Raw genomic sequence first — 24,642 nt, forward strand, 5'->3', positions numbered from 1 at the left:
CCTTCAGGTGATGGTGGTTATAGCAAGGAGCAACGCAACCATAGACCCATGCATGTTTGGTACAATCTAGATCAGTTCTTGGTAGTCCACTTATTTCCTCTATTGATGGTTGTTCATTCAATGCAATTGTGTGAGAACTGCCATTTTAACAAGGGAGTTTTATGTCCACATGACTTAATTTGAGTGACGGGTGAAGTTATGGTATTTGATGATGGAAGCACTCACAATTTCATTAATGCTTCTCTTGTCGAGAGGTTACATATCCCGACGGTGTGGAGTGACCACCGATACATTGTAAACATGGAGCATGGTGTGACCCAGTGCTGTGCTAGCAGAGAAAAGTTCCTTAGCTCAAGTTGAAGATTCAAGGCTACGAGAAGGAGCTATCTTTTCTTATCATGCACTTAGATAGGATAGACGTTTTACTGAGCAAAGAGTGGTTTTTCCACAAGGACCCCAATCTATTGACTATATGCTTCATGTAACCACTTTTGTATATAATGAGAAGGATTTATAGTGTATGGAGAGCTTTCCGGTCCCAACGAATAAAATGTCTTCTTTTATTGAGCATCCAATGATTTCTTATGATGATAGTCGTGTATGTATTGCTTTGGAAACCGTTGAAATGCTTCGCAATGAAGAATGTGATGTTCTTTATTGTGTTCTTAAGATGAAGTGCAATATTGTGATGATGTTTATGCTTCTTTTGTTAAGAACATGTATGAAACGTTTCTTGATTCGAGTAGGGGACGGGGGTGGGGGGGTGAAGGTGGGGGTGCTGGCATCTCCTGGTCCTCAGACGTCGCCGCGAGGGTCTCCTCCTGGAGGGGAGAAAAGCTGTTCCTCACGGGGACCCAGTGAGGCTGAGACTGTGGCTGCTACTGCAGCGGTCTCTGGGCGTGCTGCTGTGGCTGTCTCCCTCGGCGGCGCCCCTGTCCAGGCTGCCACTCCGAGGTCTCTGTGGCCTGAGCAGGTGTCCCGGAGGTAGCCTGCCGTGCCGCATCTGTGGGCGGGCCATCAGGGGCCTGCTGCTGTGGTGAGGGTCGAGGTCTCCTGTGAGGGTAGGCCTTGGCCAGATGTCCGACCTGCCTGCAAATGAAGCACTGGTTCGGGAGCCCCGAGAACTCCACTCTTTGATCTATCCACCCCCCCCTATCCTAGGTAGCTGAATGACCTTAGGAAGGGAGGAGATGTCAGACACCAACACTCTGACCGAAGGTAGCCTAGCTGCTCTGGCCACCATTGAAGCTGCTGAGGGGCCCGTCTCTAGTACCGAGCCCACCAATGCTCCGAGCCTGGAGAGGAGCGGAAGATACTCCCGGCGGAGACCAGGGAAACAAACTGTAACATGGAAGAGGCGCTCTCCCTGCTCCGCCGCTGCTGGGTCAAATCCATGCTGCCAGGCAGGGAAGGCGATGGGGGCGCAGTGCAGCAACGCGAGCAGGGAGAGGGGGCGGGAGCTTCAGCGAGCTAAACGTCCGAGCTTGGTTGTTCTTATTTAGGGTAAGGATAAGATGGTGCGTAGAAAAGCTTCCACAACCAAGGCAGCTTCTTTCTATGTTTAGCAGTGGTGATCTACTATGCTTCATTAGGGACTTGTGCTTACCGCTTGGGTGGAGTGCAAGCAGGGTTTGGGTGCTTGTGGATGTATTAGATGAGGCTCAGACGGAAGTGGAGGAACTTGATGAGGTTCTTATTCCCGAGCAGATATTGGCACACAAGGAAAGAAAGGTACAAGGTAAAGTTTCCCGTCGCTATCTTGTGAAGTTCAAGAACTATTCACCGATGGATGCGAAGTGGATGGAGGAGGGTGACTTGGTAGATTCACCTCAGGTATTGCAGCTTTATCTTGATGCCTTTGAGTTGGACGGCAACTTGAGCTAACACTTCGAGACTCTATGGAGGGCATAAGTCTTGCGATCTATCCTAGAGTTGGTTTGGTTCATGGATATATGGATCGAACTCTATTTGTGCATGTATGCATACACTTTCTGAGGTATTATTGTATTCTGGTGCCATTGGATCCTGGTACCCTTGGGAATACATGGGTAATACTCTGGATTGTGTCGTGTGAGGCATGTATATTGGTATGATACATCAAGTAGTTATTATGTTCATGGATGCATCACTGAGTGCGACTCTTGCGGGATGGCCATGAGACATATGTGGGAAGTACTTCGTGGATGTATAGTTTATGTGGCTAGCTCAAGTGTGAAGGGGACAAAAGGATTTAAAGAAAGGGACAAAAGGATTTTGAGTTTAAAGGTTTTATAACCTTTGATGACTTAAAATAATATTATTTTTGGAGGATGTGCTTTTGCTATTGCTTTTAGTTTTTGGAGAAAAACAGGTTGAGGCGCCTCCTTATAAAGAAGGGTGGCGGAATTCGAAGAGGCGTGTGGTTGCTTCTCCTTGGACAACTGGTCGCCAGAGAAGCACAAGCGATTGGTGTTGGCGCCGGTGAGAAGAGAGAAGTAGCATGGTAAAAAGCAAGGCGTTGGCTGGGGGTGCATGACAGTAGCCAGTCACGAGGGCTGAGAGAAGGCATCGCGGGTGGGGGTGCACGGCAGCAGCCAGTCGCCAAAAAGCAAGTCAAAGAAGGCGTATCTCAGTTTTAGGAAGGCGGTGCAGGGGATGGGCGCACACTTGGAGCAGGCCGCATGCTGGTGGCGGCTGCGTGTGTGGAAGCAGCCAGGCGGGCGGTTTTCTGCAGCGTGAAACAGGCCGGCGTCGTCATCATCACCTTTGCCCCCCCCTTTTGCATGCGCCTTTATCTACCTTGTGCTAGAGTTGCACCGGGCCTCGTGAGCTTGAGACGTTGCTCGGTGTTCTCTGGATCTATACTCTCGGGACTGTGACTGAGAAGGCGAGATGTGGCTAAGAGGCAACGGGGACGGCTGCCGTTGCGCGCAGTCAGACTGGTTTTTTTTTGGCCGTTTCTAGCCATTTGCCTTGGCCGTTTCTAGCCGTTTGGCGAGGTCTTGAGCCTTTGAGGCTTGGGCCTTGGGCCTTGGCCCTTGCCTCTCTCTTGCCTTGAGGCTTGGCCTTTAGGCTTGAGCCTTGGGGCCTTGAGGCTTGGCCATTGCCTCTCTCTCTCGAGTCTTGCCCTTGCCTCTCTCTCTTGCCTATCTAATATCTATATAAGAACAAGGCTACAAGGCTACAAGCATACACACACCCCTTCAAGTTTTCAAAGTTCAAGCAACTCTCTCTCTCAACGTTCAAACCTCAAGCCTCAAGCTACACTCTATGAGTGTATCTACTCTCTCTAGTCTCTCTCCCTCAAGCTTCTTCTAACTTAGTGACTTCCAACTTCCAAGCCTCTCACACAGGGCTCTACTCTCTACTATCTAGACTCTCTCTCTCTCTCTCTCTCTCTCATTGTATCAGATCCACCATGATGTAACTTTTTGGTTGCTAAGCACTCATGTGGAAGTTGTGGGTGAAACTATAAGGGATCCTATTGGTGGAGGATTCAACAAGTTGTACTTTGTACTCAAATTTGATCAAGTAAAGAAATACCGCAAGGGGCGCCACTGCGTTTTGGGGCCAATCGGTGTCCGTGTAATGTTTGCAGGAGCACTCTTGCTCCCCCTGTTTGTTTTTCTTTTCCAGGTCCTCAAGGGTGTTGAAGTGTTTTGTGTGCGAGTGTTTGTTTCACCACCCGGCAAATTTCTGAAGGCCGGTTTCAGAATTCCTCTGCACGATCGTTCCTTCCATAGATGGAACACTTTCTACAAGCTCCCCCTTCTTTTCTTCAAATAAGCTACTCTCTGAATATGTCGTTTTTTGTTGTTTAGTTGGAGTCTGCCACCAATGTTGATGTGTATATCCACATGGCTGTGTTGACTGTAGCAATGCTGATTGGCTGGTTACGATGGCGAAAGGTAGCTTGACATAGGGTTGAGGCAGCCGATTCTGGTGACGGCTTCTGAGACAGCAGCAAAAGGGTGCGCATGCAGGCAGGTGATTAGTGTGCTTCAGAACAATAGGCGCAATGCATTGTAGAGTTGCTGACATGGCTGTGAGCCGGATGCCTTAGGTTTGGCTGCATTCACTCCAGTGTTGGAGATAGTGCTTTGGACTAGAGTCAGTAATGGCTGATGGGCCACAGAGGTGGCAGCGTTTTAGTGTTGGCTGTGGGTAGGCAGCGTGGCACAGTAGCGAGCAACAACTTATGTGTGTAGGTGGTTGAAACAGGACACACAGGGCAGCCACAAGGCTTTGATACCAACTGTTAAACCACAGCCTTAGGGTTAGCTGCTGTGTATGGTGGCTTGTATTGAAACATGGGTATGGCATTGGAGCAAATAGAGAGAGAGAGAGAGAGAGAAAGAGAGAGAGAATAGAGAGAAAGAAAATGCACAAATAAAGAGATAGATTTGCATGATGTGACTTGTGTTGTATTTCTTCAATCAAGTACAATGCTTTTATAGGCTTAGAGCCTCTCTTATATGATGTCACTGCTTAGGTCAGTATAGGTATAATATCTAGATATTTAGGTGCCACCCTCTAAGATTGGGTTCACACACACACATACATATGAAGCTTTTTTAGAGGCTATTCACACACACTTATTTTTTGTTACTTGGATAAGGCTTGTTCTCTAATAGAGAGGGCATAAAAAGAAGTGCCCATGATAGAGTGCAATTTTATGCTAACCAGAAGCGATTAGCTAGAGTCTTGGAAGAAGGTCAATGGATTTACTTGAAAATTCCAACAGATTCTCAGGTAACGCAGATTGGAAAAGTCTATAAGTTGTCTCCAAGATATGCTAGACCTTATTTGATTTGATGAGTTTGCTTATAATTTGTATCTCCCGGATGGAGTATGTGTGCATCCTTTCTTTCTTCATGTTAGTTGATTGAAAGAGGTGTTGGGTGCAAAAAATAACTTGGTTTTTGACCAGGAGCTTGCAAGACTTGAGGATCTATTTGTCTATGTTCCCCATGAGCCAGTGGCTTTTGTGTATCGTAGGGATCACACCCTTGGGAATAGGATGATACCTGAGTGTTAGATTCTCTGATTTGCAGAGGATCTTAATGTCATGTGTAGCATCCCAAATTAGGATGCACGCATCACAGCTAGTAGGGAACCATGGGTGATTAGAGTTGGGATTTACCAGAGCATTTGGCAATTAGTGAGACCTATTCTATAAAGGTAGAGACTCCATGGGGTCAGGATTAGGGGTGCACACAGGTAGATTAGGTTCACCTCTTTGATGGGTTTCTAAGTTCTAACCTATGATAACGACAGATTGGAAAACCAAAGGAACATTCATGGACAGCAGAGAAAGAAAAAATCAGCATGGAGACCAAGGATGTAGCAAGGGGATCAGATTGGGTACGCCCTCCCATAGACCTCAACATTGACTCGGCATAAGTGGGAAGGCTTTTGTGACCCTTGGGCGACCCAAAGCAGCCTGGCCAGGTGTTCAAGATGGGGCATATGAACAAGGATAAAATGGGGGCAAAAACTTCATAGCCACAAAATTGTCTGTGTTAGTTTGTGAAAATGTTATTTTCTGTTGCAGATTATGTCAAATTTCTCTTGGATAAACATACATGGGCGTGTAAGTACATGTATATTCCAATTATAAACCACAAATTATTGATGGCATTGTGATGAAAACAAAGAAAAAATCTATATTGCCAAATCATTTGATTTATAATCATGCGATTTCCTTATGAGTGGGGTGGTTACATTTGACAGGAAGGGTGGTGTGATAGCATAGGAACAGTTGAAGAGATTCAAGCTAGGGTGCAACAGAGGCAAGAGGCAGCAATCAAGCGGGAGCGTGCCATGGCATATGCTTTCACTAACCAAGTAAAGACAGTAAATAAACTTCACTCCCACCCAATATGCTGTTTGTTTGATGTCTTGCAATGTTTTGTGATCATCTCAAGTCAAGCTTTGATAACTTATTTGAAAAGAAGCAAAGCACATGCATACAGTGACCTAAATTAGCTTTTATTGGCTGTTCTGTCTCTAACATTATGTAAATTATGTGTGCAAATGTTGGTGCTCATGCACTGATAGAGACACACATAGAGTGTGCAGGAGTAAGGGGTACCTCCAAAATGGAACCTTGTATCATTTGGCCATTTGAATCTGGAATGATGATTTGTGGGATGTGATTGAGGCATGCTGTTTCCTGATCATGGTAGCATGCCTTTGTTAGAGGATCTGGTTTTACGGCATCTAGTCTTGATTAGAGGGATGGCGGCCTCAATCCCAACTCCAGAAGTTTAATTCACTGTTTACGAGAACCAAGCAATCTACAAACGACTGTGCTTAATGGGAGATGGATCCTCCCTTCCTCTTCAGCCGGAGTAGTCAATACTGCAGTCTACAGCCATAGGCCTTAACTAAGCCTAGCCTTGGCAGCAATCCTCATGGAAAATCCCAAACTGCAGAAACAGTCCCTATATAAGTGTAGGAGTCCACCATCTGTACTAGCGTTCCTTTCTAGTTGAATGAATAGCCTTTCAAGAAGTGTGGAAGCTCATAAGTCTGGTTTTACTAGGGTTAACTCATCTTTCGGGTTACACAAGGCTTCAAGTGCAATCCAATTGTTTTTAAATCCGTTGCTTTGGTTTAAAGCAGATCAAAACAATAACACAGGCATAATTTACAGAACACCTCACCTTTACAACAGTCCCGCCATTTGCACCAATAGATGATTCATTTCCAGCCAATTGACAGCTGGAGGATTCTGCAGGATAGAGATTCATAGCAGAGATGAAGGCGATCAGCAAGAATGATGAAGTTTCCAAGCCATAGTTGGGTTTCAAGTTAGCCATTTTCTGTTTATGCTGGACATGTCAGGGTAGGTGGATTGGCTATTCATCAAGTGATAGCCATTAGAGCTTGCCAAGTAATGCAACTTACCAACTTCGGAGCTTTTGGCACTTAGCTGACCAAATTCGGAAGTTCCAACTATTGTGAGTGGCCAATCACTAGGTGGCCTAAACAATCTGTCATCTTTTGAGGATTTACTTGACATATGCTGTTGTGACATTACAGCCAATTGACAGCTGGAGGATTCTGCAGGATAGAGATTCATAGCAGAGATGAAGGCAAGCAGCAAGAATGATGAAGTTTCCAAGCCATAGTTGGGTTTCAAGTCAGCCATTTTTATGTTTATGCTGGACATGTCAGGGTAGGTGGATTGGCTATTCATCAAGTGATAGCCATTAGAACTTGCCAAGTAATGCAACTTACCAACTTTGGAGCTTTTGGCACTTAGCTGACCAAATTTTAAAGTTCCAACTGATGTGAGTGGCCAATCAATTTAAAATCATACAAAGGGAGATCTCAAACAAAAAGGTAGGGAGATCACATGGGTTGGTATGTGTGTTTTCTGTTGCCTATCTTCTCTTATAAAATAAAAGCAAGTAGCCAAAGCAGGCATAAACAACTCTACAAAAAATACAACTTATGCCAAGGCAGGACATAATTTCATCACTAACATATTAGTACTTAAGGTACCTGGTGTGTTTGAGTTTGGGGTGGGGTGAGGTGGGGAAGGGGTGCATGTGTGGGTATATGTGTGCGCACGCGTGTGCATGTGTGTTTGCTGTTGCCTATCTTCTCTTATAAACATGGAGTGCAAGTAGCCTTGCATTTATTTGATTTCAGGGTTTAAGTCTGCTAAGATCCTTGCTGCTAGGTCTACTTGACACGCTATCTTCTCTTATAAACATTAAGTGCAAGTATCCTTGCATTTATTTGATTTCAGGGTTTAGGTCTGCTAAGATCCTTGCTGCTAGGTCTACTCGACACCCTAAAGTTGAGTAAGATAGGTGCTACCAGGTTCTAAAATTGTTTTTTCTTCATATTCGAAGCTACCAAGGTTGCTGGTTTTCTTTTCTCAGCTTTCTCATAATTATGGGATAGACTTAGGCAGCTGTATCTGAGTTGCTGCAAGTGGACATCAGTTGGCATTGTAGAGTCACATGCATGAGGCCTCTGATACACGTGTCATGGCTACAGAGGCCATCTACAGGGTAGTTGTAGGAAGAGAAAGGCCACTGTGAGCCCTAATTTATGAAGGGACAGAGTTGTTTACCGAGAGAATCAGGGTTTGCACCGGGTAGATTAGGTGCATGCCTGCAAACGGTTAATCAGTGCCTGGAGGAAAAAAGCCTGTGAGAATGAGCTGACTGGGAATGAAAGAGCAATGGAAGACCAGCATTTGATGCTGTTGGGCACTGCTGGAAATGGGGGAATGTTTGCGTTTCTGATGGACAGGTTAGGGAAGGCCATGCTCAGAAATATGAAGGCTAGGAGTGATTTGTTTTTTTCAAACAAATCAGTAATAGAATCTAGTGCAGCTAGCAGTGAAAGAAAACCTGCAGGCATGAAGATAGAGTGGCTGGGTCCACGATTGCTGCACTGCATTTGGGGTGGGCGTGAGCCATTGAGCTGGACAGGTGAATGGTGGGCTGTCCAAAGCGTTTAACTAAGCCGAATGGGGCTGGATCCTCAAGCTTGTCACCTTAGCCGGGCTAAATCGTGAAGTTCAAGAGTGAATTGGAGTGGAGTGGCATGAACAGTGGAGTATGCTGGGCTGATTTTTTTTTTGAGATTTTTTAAAATTTTTTGTATTACTGGATAGAATGGTTACATCAAATGCTCAAGGACAATTTCCAAGAAAAAAAAAAACGTGGGGACCACCCACATATGCATATTTCTTCTATTTTTCCTCTCCCAAGAAGAGAATATTCAAATGGCAGCCGCTGTTTTGCCAAAACTTGCACCATTGTGGAATCACATTTTGATTCCATTTTGACCCCAGAAAGTCATCCTTAATGTCCAAACCCTATATATATATATATATCGTGCCCTAAAAAGGCCTCCAAATAGGGAAAAATATTCTCCCCCCCAACCATTCTTGAGTTCGCCTGCAAGCAGCCTTTGGGGGAGAGCTGTCCTCTTGTGTAAGGAATATTAGCACCTGAGTATGCCTTCAAGAAAGAGGGGTTATTTGCATAGTACATAGCTCTCACCAGAAGCATGTCAAAAGATCATCCTTTGCAGGGGAATGGACACCGTTTTAGAGGTCCACTTGTTCACTTGCACAATGTTAGCCTTTATAAAAAAACAAGAATTTGTTTTTGGTCGGTTCCTTGGTAACGTGTGCCTTGGAATACTGCAGTGTTCCTAGAAGTCCAGACTTCCCATAGGCATGTAAATCTGATAAGGAAAATAGAGAATGGCCTTCTTTAATAAGCTCCTGATTCTAGGAGGAGCAACAAAGTACATCCCTTGAGCGAGGTATATCCTCTTTAATAAGCTCCTGATTCTAGGACGAGCAACAAAGTACATCCCTTGAATGTTCCTAAAAGGTGAATTTGGGCATGTTCCTGGATTCATCTAGGTATATAATTCAGCCGTATTAGCGGACATGTAGATTTCACATTGTGAAGTTTTTGTCCGAGTTGCAGCCAGTTGATATTGTGCTAATTCTTTCTATCTTTAGCGGTGCATTTGCCCTATCAACTTCTTATTTGGTGTGCTAACTCTTTCTATTTGCTACTTCCCTCGGTGCTAGGCTTCATTATGGCTAAGTCTGCCCTGCATCTCTGCAGGTTTGATAGAAACTTAGTACGAAGGGCTTTGTGTGAATACATGCTCTTATGTGTGTGTGTGTGGAGTGCGTGTGTGAGAGCATATCTTGATACAGAGTTCTACACCCACTATTGGGCACTGATGACGTTAGTGGGGATGTCGTAGTATCTAGTCCATACTATGCATAATGGAGTTGACAATTATATAGTCTTGTGGGTTGACTACAATGAGTATATAACACGCACGTTCCTAAAAGGTGAATTCGGGCATGTTCCTCGATTCATCTAGGTATATAGTTCAGCGTATTAGTGGACATGTTGATTTCACATTGTGAAGTTTTCGTCCGAGTTGCGGCCAGTTGTTATTGTGCTAATTCTTTCTATCTTTAGCGGTGCATTTTCCCTATCAACTAATTTGCTGTGCTAATTCTTTCTATTTGCTACTTCGCTTAGTGCTAGGCTTCATTATGGCTGAGTCTGCCCTGCATCTTCAGAGGTTTGACAGAAACTCAGTACAAAGTGCTTTGTGTGAATATATGCTCATATGTGTGCTCATATGTGTGTGTGTGTGTTATGCAGATGATTCATTCTTCATGCCAAAGAACAGTCCTTTGGAGCTTCGTCTATTGATGGATACTCTTTCAGATTTTGGGTTGGCAGTTGGTTTAAAAATTAATTTTCAGAAATCAAAACTCTTACCTCTCAAGCATTGTGACTGGCATGCTATCCTGTGGCCCGGCCAGATTATTTATCCGGAAAGCATAGTAAGACACTTGGGCTATTCCATTGGCTGGATAATTAGAAATAAGCAACAAATATCTTGGGTGCTAAACAAAATTAAGGACAAATTAGAATATTGGAAGATCTCCACTTGGCCATTACATGTACGGCTTCGAATTGTTCTCTCCATTGTTCTGGCTTATGTCCAATTCTACCTTCCTCTCTTACATTGGTCATCTCGAGATCTTTCTTCTTTTATGTCTCAAGCCATGGAGATTTTTTGGAAAACTAAGCTTCATAAAAAAGCTTTAAGGTTGCTCAAAATGGACTTGCTTTGCTCGCCAAAAATGCATGGTGGTTTGAATATTATAAACATCAAATTTCATGTGCTGGCAAGAAAGATCACTATGCTCAAAACCTTTTTTCAACAAGAGCAGCCTTGGTCTATCATGTTGGCAATTTTGTGTGGTCGGATGTGCACAAATGCTTATGGTCGTTGGTTGGTTGATCCATCGGAAGTAGTGCTTGGCAAATTTCAAGGTAAAATCCCTGGTTGTCCATTTTCTACTTCCTTGATTCAGGATTGGAAGAAAGTGCTCGCTCGCATCAAATGGTCTCCCCATCCTGCTTCTATAGCTTCCTCGCTTCGAATGGAAAGCATACATTGAAGTGCTGTTTTTTACTCTCCCCTTGCTGTACAACAACCAATCGGAGCTTACAATCTTATGAAATTGGGCATCCGGTTCATTGACGACGTAGTGGATACTAGAGGGCAAATTCTTTCTTTTCCGGCAGCATGCCAACAATACAATCTTGGGATGCATCATAGATCTATATGGAAAGCTATTGCAGATCTCTTACACCCTTTCATTCCGATTCCAACATTGGATGTAAGAGACAGGCTTCAAGATTGGCATCTTCAGTCTTCAAGTTCAAGATTATCCTCTCAATCTTTGCATCTATTGACTTCTATACAGGCTTATCGATTGATATTACCTCCTCCATGGATTGCTCAGCATGCTAATTCTCTTTGGCATCTAGATAAGTCTTTAGCTTGGTGGAAAGCAAAACTGACATTGATATGGAAGTTGAAAATGCCATTGAAACAGAGACTCTTTCTCTGGAGATGCATTGTCGGTATTTTTCCAGTGGGAGTGAAATTGGCTCAAAGAAGGATTGCCTCTCCTATTTGTCCAAGATGTCATCATACTACTGAGAGTGTTCCGCATTTATTGTGGTCTTGTTCATATTCCAGAAACCTTCTGGACAAGATCTCCTATTTTTTATCTCTCAGATTTCATGCACACAGGTTCTACAAGTTTTTCTGGATGTTTGGCACCTTATCAGCTTCTTTGTCACAATATTCTCTTTTCTTCCATTGGATCAGATACAAGGCCTTATGGACCCTCTGGCTACAGTGAAATCATGCATATCTGAATTCACCCCTTCAGCACCCTTATGAGTTCTTCCGAGCCTCGTTGCGGCAGTCCTTATATGATGCCGTGCATGAGGGAGATTTGGATGTTTCTTGTGTTCAGCTTTTCTTTTACTGTTTCTGATGGATAGGACATAGGCTCTTTTCTTGAGCACTGCCCTGATCTTGCATAGAACTTTTTTACTGTTGTTTTTAAGTTCTAGGGTTTAGACATCCTCTTGATGTCAAACTCTTTTGTACATTTATGATATAATGCAATTTCAACTGGTTTTACAAAAAAAAAAGTGTGTGTGTGTGTGTGTGTGTGTGTGTGGAGTGCGTGTGTGAGAGCATATCTTGATACGGAGTTCTACACCCACTATTGGGCACTAATGACGTTAGTGGGGATGTGGTAGTATCTAGTCCATACTATGCATAATGGAGTTGATAGTTATATAGTCTTTGTGGGTTGACTACCATGAGTATATAACATGCACGTTCCTAAAAGGTGAATTTGGGCATGTTCCTGGATTCATCTAGGTATATAATTCAGCCGTATTAGCGGACATGCAGATTTCACATTGTGAAGTTTTCGTTTGAGTTGTGGCCATTTGATATTGTGCTAATTCTTTCTATCTTTAGTGGTGCATTTTCCCTATCAACTACTTATTTGCGTGCTAGGCTTCATTATGGCTGAGTCTGCCCTGCATCTCTTGAGGTTTGACAGAAACTCAGTACGAAGGGCTTTGTGTGAATATATGCTCTTATGTGTGTGTGTGTGGAGTGCATGTGTGAGAGCTTATCTTGATACAGAGTTCTACACCCACTATTGGGCACTGATGATGTTAGTGGGGATGTTGTAGTATCTAGTCCATACTATGCATAATGGAGTTGATAGTTATATAGTCTTGTGGGTTGACTACCATGAGTATATAACATGCACGTTCCTAAAAGGTGAATTTGGGCATGTTCCTGGATTCATCTAGGTATATATATATATCCTCTTGCGTAAGGAATAATAGCACCTGAGTATGCCTTCAAGAAAGAGGGATTATTTGCATAGTACATAGCTTCTACCTGAAGCATGTCAAAAGATGATTCTTTGCACGAGAATGGACACCGTTTTAGAGGTCCACTTGTTCACTTGCACAATGTTAGCCTTTATCATGAAAAAGTTTGTGGTCAGTTCTTTGGTAACCTGTGCCTTGAACACTACAATGTTCCTAGTAGTCCAGACTTCCCGCAGGCATGTAAATCTGACAAAGGAAAATGGAAAATGATCTTCTTTAATAAGCTCCTGATTCCAGAAGGAGCAACAAAGTACTTCCCTTGAGCGATGTATAAACAATAAAGAGGAGGGCGGGAACTCCCTCTCCGGCTGGTTGCTCTTGGAGGAAGGCTACATCTAGGAAGGAAGGGGGAAAAGCCCTATAATGCCAAGTCGTATGGTCAGGTCTCGTGGTGAAGAAGGGACCTTGACTCCACTTGAGTAGAAATATTGTTCATCGCTGATGCATCCTGTTGGAATCGCTGTTAAAATATTGAATAGCATGTGCAAGTTGGCTATGGTTTGTGAAACTAATTCAAGGTTAAAACACATGATGAGTAAGAAATAGTAGAAGAGTTGTTTATAGACAAGAGAGACAACAATATTGGGCAAAATAGATTGATCGACTACTTCATAGGCAAGTGCCCTTTTATAGATTCTATACAACTCAATACCACGGTCCACCTAGTGGTTTCATCAAAACAAGTGGTTTAACACAAAACTGAGTGCTAGAGAAGCTTCACCCACAAGCTAAGTGATTTGGTCCCTTTCACATGTACATGGTCCATTTGGCCCCATCCTTCTAGGGATGTGTTTGGTGCATATTAAACACCCCCCTTCAAACACAATCATTACAATGGTATTGATAATCTTTGATGACTCACCACAACTTATGCTTACCTAACATCCATGCTAGATGATTTTCCTCTTATTATGATTGCTTACCATGACCATACAAGTTTAGGATGACAATTTAAGCTTGAGGCTAGTTAGGAGTAGTTGGGCTAGAGGTTTAATGGCTGATTTACAAAGATTTACAACACTTATGTAAAGCTGGGCATTAAGAGTTTGGGGCCGGTCCTAAGACATGATCTAGAAGAGATGGTCACTTTGCATTGTGAGAGCTTCATGATGCCCCTTGTTGTTCTCCTTTGGTTCTCCATGCTCTTCTTCTTGATCTCCATACTCTTCATGCATAATGTAGGCCTTTTGAGCCTTCTTTCGAAAGAAACAATCTTTCTCAATGTGTCTAGGTTTATAACAAAAATCACAAATGATTGAAGAGTTGTACTTAGCCTTTCCTTTTTAGCCTTTGTTTGATGTGTAGAGAGCCACTTCATTTGATGAAGTGTTGGACAAGGTATCCTCTTTTGCTTTGACCTTCAGCTTCCTCTCTTCCTCCAAAAGAGAAGCTTCAACATCAACATCAACAACTTTGTGATACGCATGTTGGTCAAAGTTGTCACAATGTTGTCGAAATCGGGAGGCAATGACTTGAGTAGCACCGCAATGGCAATGTCTTTATCCACCTTTAGTGAGATGCCTGCAAGTTGGGTCATAAGACTTTGCATATAGTTAAGATGAGATGTAAGAGAAGTTATAGACTTCATATCAAGTTTAAAAAGCTCAATGAGCAAACCAAACTTAGAGCTCCTAGATTGAGCCCCAAATAGGGTATCCAATTGATCCCATGAAGCCTTGGAAGATTCACACCCATCCACATGGTGAATGTATGTGTCATCCAAGTAAAGAGTTATGATAGCTCTTGCTTTGTCATCTCTGGTCTCCCATGCCGGAATAGTAGCTTGGTCCCTTGGCTTCTTCTCCTTTCCACTTGTGATGCTCCGTAGGCCTTTCTTCATGAGGACGAGCTTGATGTGGGTTTGACAAGTGTGGAAGTTTTTCCCCTTGAAGCAGAAGGTAGTATCATGTGAGGCCATTAGGGTTGAGAGAGTTGAACAACACACTTGAGAGCAAGTATTGAAGAGGGTTTGGCTCAAACTTGAGTCACCTTGAAGATTGAAGCTCTTAGTGAATGAGAGATTTGATCTAGAAGCTTGTGAAAGGCTTGGAAGAGGCTTGGATTTGATGTAAAAAAACTTGTTGGGCCTTGCAAGAGAGACTAAGACTAGCATTGAGATGGAACAAGTGATAAGGCTTAGAGAGAACACTTGATTAGCCAAAAAAACAAGGTAATATTAGTGATATTTAATCACTAATTATGATTGTAAGAGCTTGTGGCTATGGAAACCTTGAGACTGGGGCCTGGTTTGGAGTTCCCGGTGGCTTCCAAAGTGCACCAATCGTGAAGCCCTCTTAGGAGAGGCTAGAGTACACCTTGGTGCATCCTCTCCCCTCTGAGGAATTACACGGATTTGAACTGGTTGAGCTATATGAGTTGTACGACCACAACTGTGTAGAAAACAGAGACGATTTGGGGAAAAAGATAATGCCGTGGCGACAGATAGCTAATCGACGCAATTGGTGGTACAAGCCAAATTGCCTTGAGGTGTTAGGAGAAGCCCACAAAGCAGTTTGAGCTCTACTAGAGCAAGTGGGGAGCATTGAATCCTCCACCAGCTGTGGGTATGGCTGCCACCCTTTTATAGATTCCATACAACTCAATACCACCTAGTGGTCTCATCAAAACAAGTGGTTTAACACAAAACTAAGTGCTAGAGAAGCTTCACCCACAAGCTAAGTGATTTGGTCCCTTTCACATGTACATGGTCCATTTGGCCCCATCCTTCTAGGGATGTGTATGGTGCATATTTTAACAATCACCTGTGAGGTGCTCCCATCTCCCAAAGGGTGTGAATGATGTCGGTCAGGTGTGGTGGTGGACGGTCTGTGCCGGTGGAGTGCTGGAGCCATCAATGGCCTTGCGACATCTGGCATTCGAGATGGGCTAGGCAGAGATGCCGATGATGGGTTTCTAAGGTTGAGGTACTACCACAACGGAGGCTAGCGGGATGGCTAATATATGGAAGTGGGAGAGCTAAAAGCGAGTCCAGTGCTATACTCCTCAAATGGAGCCCTGCTCTAGACTCTTTAGTCCAAGCACCTTCAAGCAACAACAAGGGAACAGGGTGAGATAGGAGGTAGAGAGGGAGGGGGGGGGGGATATAGAGGAAAGCGCAGGACCGGGATGGGGGGGAGGTGGGGGGTGTTTGTTGGCACAGAGAGGGGTGTGAAGGGAGGAAACAAGGCGGGGGGGAGGGATGGCGGGAAGGTGTTAAGGGGCCTGCGAGGATGCGCAAGGGGGAAACTCCAGCTGTTGTTACAGATAATATGAAATCCTTTTGGGTTATCGATAATCATTTTTTTTCCCCTGACAAAAAGATCCTTCTACTAGTTACCAAGAAAACAGCCAAAATGGCTACATACAAACTCGTCCTCAAATGGGAAACGAGAGTCAAGAGGCCTAAAAGGGGAGGATGCTCCTCCTCCAGCTGGCTGCTCTAGGAGGAGAAGGCTATCTCATACAATGGGGGGAGGGGGAAACAACCACACAGGTGTTCTGTAATGTCAAGTGGGCTTGCCACCGCTGTCAGTGACAAAGGGACCATGACATGAGATCCTCAGGAAGGCCTCTCGGCTGATTTGAGCCACCCTGAAGCTGCCCCCACCTGAACATGGAGGGTATGAATGATATCGAGCAGGATGCTCTAGATGGACTCCATTGGCAGGGTGAGGGTCCCTTTGATGGCTGCATCGAGCTCTCCATATGTGCCACGCAGCTATATTGCTGCAAATCTCCCATCTTTGGCAAGAACCTGGTGACCAGCAACTTGTGGATAGAGCTGGGATTGGCACTGCAGAAATGCGAAGGTGAGAGACTTGAAGGGCTAGTCCCCCACCTTCCTCCTCATATGACGTGACAACCATGGCCTCACTGGCCAAAGCAAGTGTGCCCCACGTAACAACACGGGCAGGGGCCCTATCCATAGTGAAAATGCCTAAAATTCTCTGCCAAACTTGTAGAGCCTTCGGCCAATCCCAAAGGCAATGACACTGAGACTCTTGGGGATGGCCACATCGTGGACATAATGCTGGTCGACCCTCAATGGCCAACCACGTGCCAACTGCCAAGCTCTTGTGTGCTAGTTGCCACATGAAAGGGTGATCTTCCGCGGCTGAAACTATCCTACAACCGCTTCCAAAAATTTGAGTGCGCGCGCGGTGGGAGGCCTTGGGACCGCCAATGTCGTGCTGTTGCTAGAGTGCCCTCTAGCTGTGACATTTGAATCCTACAGCCTAGTCGTGCAGCAGAAGCGAAAAAGGGGGTGTCAGGCGTCTCCTCACTATCCTCTGGATCCTGCCATGTCCACTCTCTTGGGTCCCACTAGAGACTCGTGCCTCCCAAATCCATAACCGCGAGAGTCTCTCTGTGGCCACCTTGGCCAGCGGAGGGTCGATGTGCCAATCATGTGCATGAAAACCAATCATCCTCACCCTCTGCAAGCTTGAGTATCTGTTCTCTCCAATCTGCCATGAAACCTGATAGAAAAGGTGAGTAAGGCGGAGCTCTCATCCGCGCCATGAACTGCCAGGGGTGTATCGTGCGTGGTGAACACTCCCAGCCACTGCGGGGGAGGAGGGTCCGGTATTGGGGCCAGCCACTCTAGGGGGATGGCGGAGATGATGTTGAGGCTAAGTCTGTCCTTGCCCCGGATCCAAGTAAGGCTCCTCTCCTGGGCCTCAGGGAGCAGTTGTCTGAATGTGAGCCAATCTCCAAGTGACCTAGCGGGGCGGCCCGTGCTCAAAGCTCCCCATGATATGTGCGGGCGAGCCCCGAGCATTTGACCACTAGGGGAAGGCTCAAGCGAAGGAGAAGGTGCGGAGGAGGAGAGGCCTGTTGGAGGGATGAAGTTGCGAGGGAGAGAGGAGCAGGGGCAGAAAGCTGAGAGAGACACCCAAACAGGGGCACATGGGGCGGAAAGGGGGGAAGGCGGGCAGGAGGCGGAAAGGGGGGAAGGCGGGCAGTGTGTGAGAGGAGGAGGAGAGAGAGGCGGGGGCTGGAGGACGGGCGGGGAGGCGGAAGGGGGAATCACGCAGGCGAGGAGGAAGGGGCAACGGCTGGGGGGAGAGGCACACCCCACGAAGGGTACAGAGAAGGGTGCTGGTACAGGGGGGCTCACAGCTCCATCAAGGTACTTGACTTGTCCTATCGGTAATCCTATAATAATAAACCTATCCACCCCCCCCTTCTTTAGAGCTCACCTCCATAGGGACGAAGCTAATTGGACTAATCCTTTTGGCTCATTGGTAACCTCTCAAGGATTCATGTCTCATTCAATGTCTTAAACACATCTCTCATTCAAACCATCATTGACTTCTCAATGGCTCTCAAAAAACCAGTTGACAGCTTACAACGACCTTTTGCTTGGGAATTACCTTTAAATCTCAATACTTACAGCATAAACCTAGAAACCTTTTAGCATGATTACCCTAAGAGAACTCTAGATACATAAGGATCTCTGACACAAATTAAAGTGTACACCCAAGTTCAAACTAATCCACATGTACTCAAAGTTCTTGCATCGGTCAACTTGCACATCCAAGCAATTGAACCAGCCTCAAGAACATAACGTTAAATCCTCATACCCACTGATTCTCTTATAGAGATTGGAGTATACTTAAATACCAAACACTATGACACCAAGATAATGCATCAAATGTATAATCGTCAGGATGAACTGAATGAATTGATTACTGGTAGTAGAAACTGAGAAATATGAAAGCTAATTAAGGTGGCGAACTGTTACGTGGCGGAAGTTGTGTGTCTTCTTTCAGCCCTGAACACTGAGATAGGAATATCCTGATGCAAAATGCTTGATAGGGAAAGGCTTGTATTGTTGTTTTGTAGATTTCAAAAAGCCTTTGATATGGTGCCATGTGACACTCTTTGGAAGAGGATGGAAGAACTCATATGCATGCCGTAGCAAGGATTTATGAACATGTTATCTGTCAAGTACGCATGAAAGGGAGCACATCCAAAATGTTTACTAGTGATGTTGGGGTCAAACAAGGATGCCCATTGTCTACCACCCTCAATGGTCAAAGAACAACTTCCAGTGCCTGTCAAGGCCTGGTTACTGCTCTAAACCTTTGTTTATCTGCTGCCTAATCAGGGATTAGCCTTGGAGACCAGACACATCCATGTGTGCATATCACACCAGCATATAGCATGATATAGATGCACATGGAACCATGTGAGTGTAAAAAAGAAATGTGTGTGTGTGTGTGTGAGAGAGAGAGAGAGAAAGAAAGAAAGATATATTAACGTTTGCGAAAGGCCAAAGTGGCCTATGAGACCAAAACATAGTACACAGCTGATGGTGTCTCATCAAAAGTAAGACAAAAAGGACAAAAAAAGTCCTAAAACAGTCATAAACAGCTATGAAAGGAAAATACTCCTACTGATGTACAACAAAAGTGTATAATATCTACAACTAGCATAAGACTGGTGTAATCTGCTCATCTCAGTATCTCTCTCATGGGGTGCTGTAAGATAGAGAGACTAAAGTGGCAGGGCAGTCGTCTCCTATGGCGGGTGATGATGATCCACCGGTGATGAAGCGGCCGTGGACGAGGTCCTGGTAAGCGTGGGCATCTAGCTTGACAAAGTGCTATGGCTATGTCAAGGGTGACTCCTCTTGAAGGACGTTTGGCTCTCCGAGGGGGTAGTGGAGGTCGTGGTCGTATCTCTATCGGGGTGGTCTTGGCCCTGAAAAAATTTGTCGTGGCTCACTGTCGGGGTGGATCCTGGTGTGCTGTCCTGGCTTGTAGGAGAGCCTCTTGATGGCGTTTGAGCTCCAATAAGAAAAGCCCGAAACACCTCTGATCCTCAAACTCCATCACATGTCGTAATGGTCCAAAACCCTCTCGGAAGAGACCAGTATCTCCCTCGTATCTCATAGTACAAAGTACATCGGCATATGTCGTGCTCCTCTGACTCCACTTCCTGGTGACATAGCTGACAAATGCGGTCTTCCGGCTTCATCCCCTTGTATCTGTCAGTCTCTACCCTCAGCTGATGTGATGAAGTGTGGATCTGTCCAATGGCACTGCGAATGCCATGTGAGAGATGGGTGTCCATGTATGTAGACCGTGTCACAAAGCCATTTGGGGAGAGATGTAGAAAATGGTCCCGATAGTGGGCCATCTTCGTGCCTGGTGGTAGGGAGGGGACTGGACCATGTCCTTTCTGCATCTAGCCTCACGATGTCCATCCTGATCACCCTATTCTGATGTCCATCCTGATCACCCTATTCTGCTCAGAGCGACTAAGGTCCAAGAAGGGGCAGTCTAGGCTGTAATCAAATGTAGGGAGTGCATCAATCGTCATGCCATGTACACATATGGGTGTACCAACATCGTGTATCGCCGTCTGCTGCTATCTGTCTGGAAGAGATAAGTGTTAGGTGTGGGTATCTCTGTCTGGGGAGCTCCCATATCCTCTGCAAAAATGTCACTGACTAGAACAGGGCTTCGATAACCACTGGTGCGGCTCCTATCTCTGCTCTGACAATCTCATGAGGTATTGATGGTTTGCTCCGAATCATGCGTGCGATCATAGTCACCAATGGTTTCTCTAGTACGTGCCATCCATCATAGAAATCTCTCTCTGGTCTGACTTGGCCGACAAGCGGCTCCCTCCTCGTGTGGTAGAGGCTGGGTCCCCATATAGGTGAGCCACATAAGAGTGTAGGTGTGACCAATGTGTCAAACAACCAGAGTTTGGTGCATGGCTCCTGAAACTGAATGTAGACACATTGTCTCTCTAGTGCCCCTAGGGTTGCATATCCACGTGCCAATCTAGCCTCTGCTGCCTGCCTCATAGAGAACTGTGGTCCGTTGAATGTGACTCCTAGGTACACATGATCTGGTGTACTCCACTGATTCACCTCTAAAAGTGAACTGATGGTCGGATCTAGTCACCCAAGCCTGTGCGATATTGAAGACCATAATCTTAGTCTTCCCAAGGTTCATTGTGAGGTCCCTATCTGCACAAAACGATTGCAAAGCATCCAAATGCTGTTGCAAACCCTCAGGGAAGTCTGCAATAAGTACAATGTCATTGGAATATAGCAGTATGGGGAGTCTGCAATAAGTACAATGTCATTGGAATATAGCAGTATGGGTATTCAAACCCTTGCGGGGCTGTCAATGTAGTCGGATATCTCATCAATGTAAAGTCCAAAAAGGGTGGGTGATAGTGGGCATCCCTGCTTCACCCCGATGGTGCTAGTCACTGTATCAGACATGCCTCCGTGCATTTCCTCTTGCAATTCTTTTCTGATTTCAGCCTGCATGAGAGTTTGTACAACCTGCAGTTCCACCCGTACTTGGGCTTGCATCTTGCCCTTCATCTTTGCATACATGTCTGCATACGTTTCAGCCAAACAGGCATGTGTTTCTTGCTGCATTTCTTGCTTAACTTCCTCACGCAGGAGGCGTATCTCTGTCCTGACCAATCTGTGCATTTCTTGCTTAACTTCCTCACGCAGGAGGCGTATCTCTGTCCTGACCAATCTGTGTATCTCATCATACATTGCTTCATCGATTCTCTTGGATGTCTTCCCCAGTCGCTTTGACCCTGGGGAGAGTGTCCATTCCCTACCTTTTCTCACATAAAATTTCTTAACAGAAGGGGACTTTACCGGTGTATGAAATGCAGCATCGGCGGCTCCTCCGAGTTCGGCGGCAATCTCCTCTTCGTCCATGTTGTTACTTCCTCAGCATTGGCTGCTCCTCTTCAACGTTGGTGGCTCCTTTGAGAGAGAGAGAGAGATGGCGGGGTGGGCTGGGCATAGCAGGCGAGGTAGGAGTGCTTGTGTGAGAGAGGAGAGAGGGGAGAGGGCTGGCGACTAGGGGCAAGGGCGAGAGGGGGGGAGGGAAGAGGGTAGGTGAGGGGGGGGTGTGTTGCTGGGCAGGAGGGGAGGGGCGGAGGGTAGGCGAGGGCGAGGGAGGGGCTGGGCGAGAGGGGAGTGTGAGGAGGGTAGGCGAATGGGAGGGCGAGGAGCGTGGGCGAGGGCAAGGGGGTGGGGGAGGGCGAAGGGCGAGAGGGGAGGGCGAGGTGGGTGGGCGAGGAGCAAGCAAGCAGCACGAACAACGAACAGTGAACAGCACGAACACACACAGAGAGAGAGAGAGAGAGAGAGAGAGAGAGAGAGAGAGAGAGAGAGAGAGAAAGATATATTTTATTAACGTCTTCTAAAGCCAAAAAAACGGTCTATGAGAGAGAGAGAGAGAGAGAGAGAGAGAGAGAGAGAGGAGAGAAAGTAATTTTAACGTCTACAAAAGCCTCCAAGGGTCTATGAGACCATGGGTATACTTTTTTTTTTTTTTTGAGCCGGGGTCACGGGCGGCCAGAGCCGTCCCTGGACTTGAACAGAGAAATGCTTTTGTCATTAACTTCGCCGACAGTGGTGGGTATACTGAGCCATGGGAAAAGTAAATGAAAAACAACTATCACTAGTGTATATATATACATGTGATATCAGCATATGACCCTCCATATGAGGTAAACTAGCCATGATCAACTAACGGTAATGCCCACCTCAGCCAATACCGATTTGATGGCTAAGAGAATACCAGGCATATGTGATGGAAACATGTGATGGCATCAAAACAAAGAGCCTCCTGGATCCATATCTGTGGGGCGGAGGGTTGAATGCTCTGGGTTGGGGAGGGGTCTGCATCTCGGTATGTTGTCTCAGCACTACATCCCTATAATGTCTGAGCCCCAGCGAGTTCATCTTCCACCTATCCTGTGTTGCATACTCTGCATATCCACTCCTCATGTGAGGCTTGCCAGTCTCGATTCTGAGGCGATGAGAGGGTACCCTGAGTTGGCCAATCATGATATGCATGGCATGTGACATATGTATATGTATGTATCTTGGCATCTCAATGAATCGGCCAGTCACTGCTTGATATAAGCCCATCACACCCAAATCATGTCAGGTGGAAGCTGAAGGTCCTGCAAACGTCCGAACTGATTAGGGAACGGAATCAAAGCTTCGTGAAAATCCACAAAGCAGTAGTATACATGCTGTTTCTGTGACCTTGCCTCCTCTATGATGGCCCATGGAGAGATTAACATCTTCAAAAGACCCAGAAGGTTGAGAGAGAGAGAGAGAGAGAGAGAGAGGGAGAGAGTTTTCTAATGTGTAAGTTGAACTTGTCACAGTGGCGGGCAAATTCAAAGTTAAATATGGATTCGTTGTTTGACTATGAACTTGATAACTCTACGTGGAGCTGGATTTGGTTAGATCGTTGGATAAGCAGTCAATCTGGTGACTGTCATTCTACAAATCCAATCTCCAAGCAAGATGAACAGACAGTGGAAGACACTGCAGGGAAAAATTTCATACTGAAAAAGTCTACCTCTCTCGGTATGAAAAAACCTGCTAATTCCAAAGTCGCCCTTGATGCATCCAAGGGAAATCATAGTGCACTTGCAAGGGCAAGGTCACATGGAACAGGAAGCAGTCTTCAAACATCACTTGCAAACAAACCATATGCCAAAAAACAGGCCGCAAAGCCCAATGGTGAGCTACCATCCAGAGGGCGTGAATGGAGATCTTTGAGTAACCCAAAGCAGCGGCCTAGTAAGGATGTGAAAAGGAGGTATTCGCTACCCAGTCCTGTCCAGAAACCCGCAACTCCGCAATCTGCAGTCCATGACCAAGCCTGAAATGGTGCCCTTTAGTCTGAGGAAGAAAGAAAAGAATGCACCATTGAAATGCAAGAGAAGTAGCAGTCCACGACGTCTATAACATGTTATGAACAGAGTGTTGTGGCCAATCATATTGTGTAGTGATGATTGTGTAGTGGCACATGTCAGGAGGCATGTTAGGTTTCAAGCTGATGATTTGGATGCAAAGCTAGCTAGCATCATGAGAGTGCTTGCAGGTTGTTCTACTACTTGGCACTGGGCTTGTAACTTCAATTATGTTGTTTCTACAGTAACGGCTTTCTTAAACTGGGCTTGCACCAAGGTGTGTGTTTATATAATTTATTTATATAAATTATAAATAAACACACACCTTGGCACTGGGCTTGTAACTTCAATTATGTTGTTTCTACAGTAACGGCTTTCTTGAACTGGGCTTGCACCAAGGTGTGTGTTTATATAATTTATTTATTTTGAAAAGACTGAATGATGCCATGCGGACTGGGATGCATTTTCTATGGCCCCATCATGGACATTCCGAATCATATGGATGCCCATCTTTTAAATGAGTTAAAAAATAAATAAAATCTTAACACTATCACATGATGTTATTGATTTGTGGATGACATCCACATGTATTCTATTTATTGGTTGCAATGTGGGCAGAATGAAGGATATGACCCTCATGCCAAAATATCGTTAATTGATTTACTGCATGGTGTGCTTAAAATTTAAATTATTTATTTTTGCTTCACCATGTGATGTAGAAAAATCATACTGTTTTGTATACATACAACTATCCACATTCATACCATTTGAAGAGGCATGAAACCCTGGCCTACACACATTCAATCTAGGGCTTAACCACCTGAGTACAATCATGAAGGATCTAGGCAAATACCTTGAAGCTCTGATTGAATCTGATCTTCCAGCTGCATCTTCTAAAAGCTCTTATAACACCATAAGGATGGGGAGAGACAAAGGGCTCCAAACTGTATGTGTTTTTTCCTTCCCAAGAGTCTGCTATGTAAATGGTCATGTAGAGTTGGATTTTTCACATAATTTCCAATTGGACTAAAGCACATACACCATGGTAGTTCTTATTTGTAGTCTTGCCACTTTATATGCAAGTACATACAAGTGTCCTTGATAAGGTAACACTGGATGTTGTTTGCTACCAGGTTCAGAGGTTAATGGGGTGTTT

At 45.2% G+C, this 24,642-nt stretch overlaps 1 protein-coding gene across 6 annotated transcripts in view; it reads left to right on the forward strand.

Annotated features, from left to right (window-relative positions):
- LOC147633951 (protein IQ-DOMAIN 5-like) overlaps positions 1-23,920 on the forward strand; it is a 48,845-nt gene extending 24,925 nt beyond the window's left edge. For 5 of the 6 annotated variants that reach the window (XM_086805027.1, XM_086805030.1, XM_086805029.1 and 2 more), the window contains 2 exons: positions 5,713-5,835; positions 22,953-23,920. In XM_086805027.1, coding sequence (XP_086661153.1) covers positions 5,713-5,835; positions 22,953-23,459 — 630 coding nt within the window. In that variant the 3' untranslated portion in view covers positions 23,460-23,920. The remainder of the gene's footprint in view (positions 1-5,712; positions 5,836-22,952) is intronic. The other variant, XM_086805032.1, reaches the window with a different exon arrangement.
- Positions 23,921-24,642: the final 722 nt, after the last annotated feature.

The sequence above is a fragment of the Cibotium barometz genome, chromosome 11 (assembly GCF_041138505.1).
Source record: "Cibotium barometz isolate CiBa-2024 chromosome 11, ASM4113850v1, whole genome shotgun sequence".
In the NCBI taxonomy this organism is placed as follows: Eukaryota; Viridiplantae; Streptophyta; class Polypodiopsida; order Cyatheales; family Cibotiaceae; genus Cibotium; species Cibotium barometz.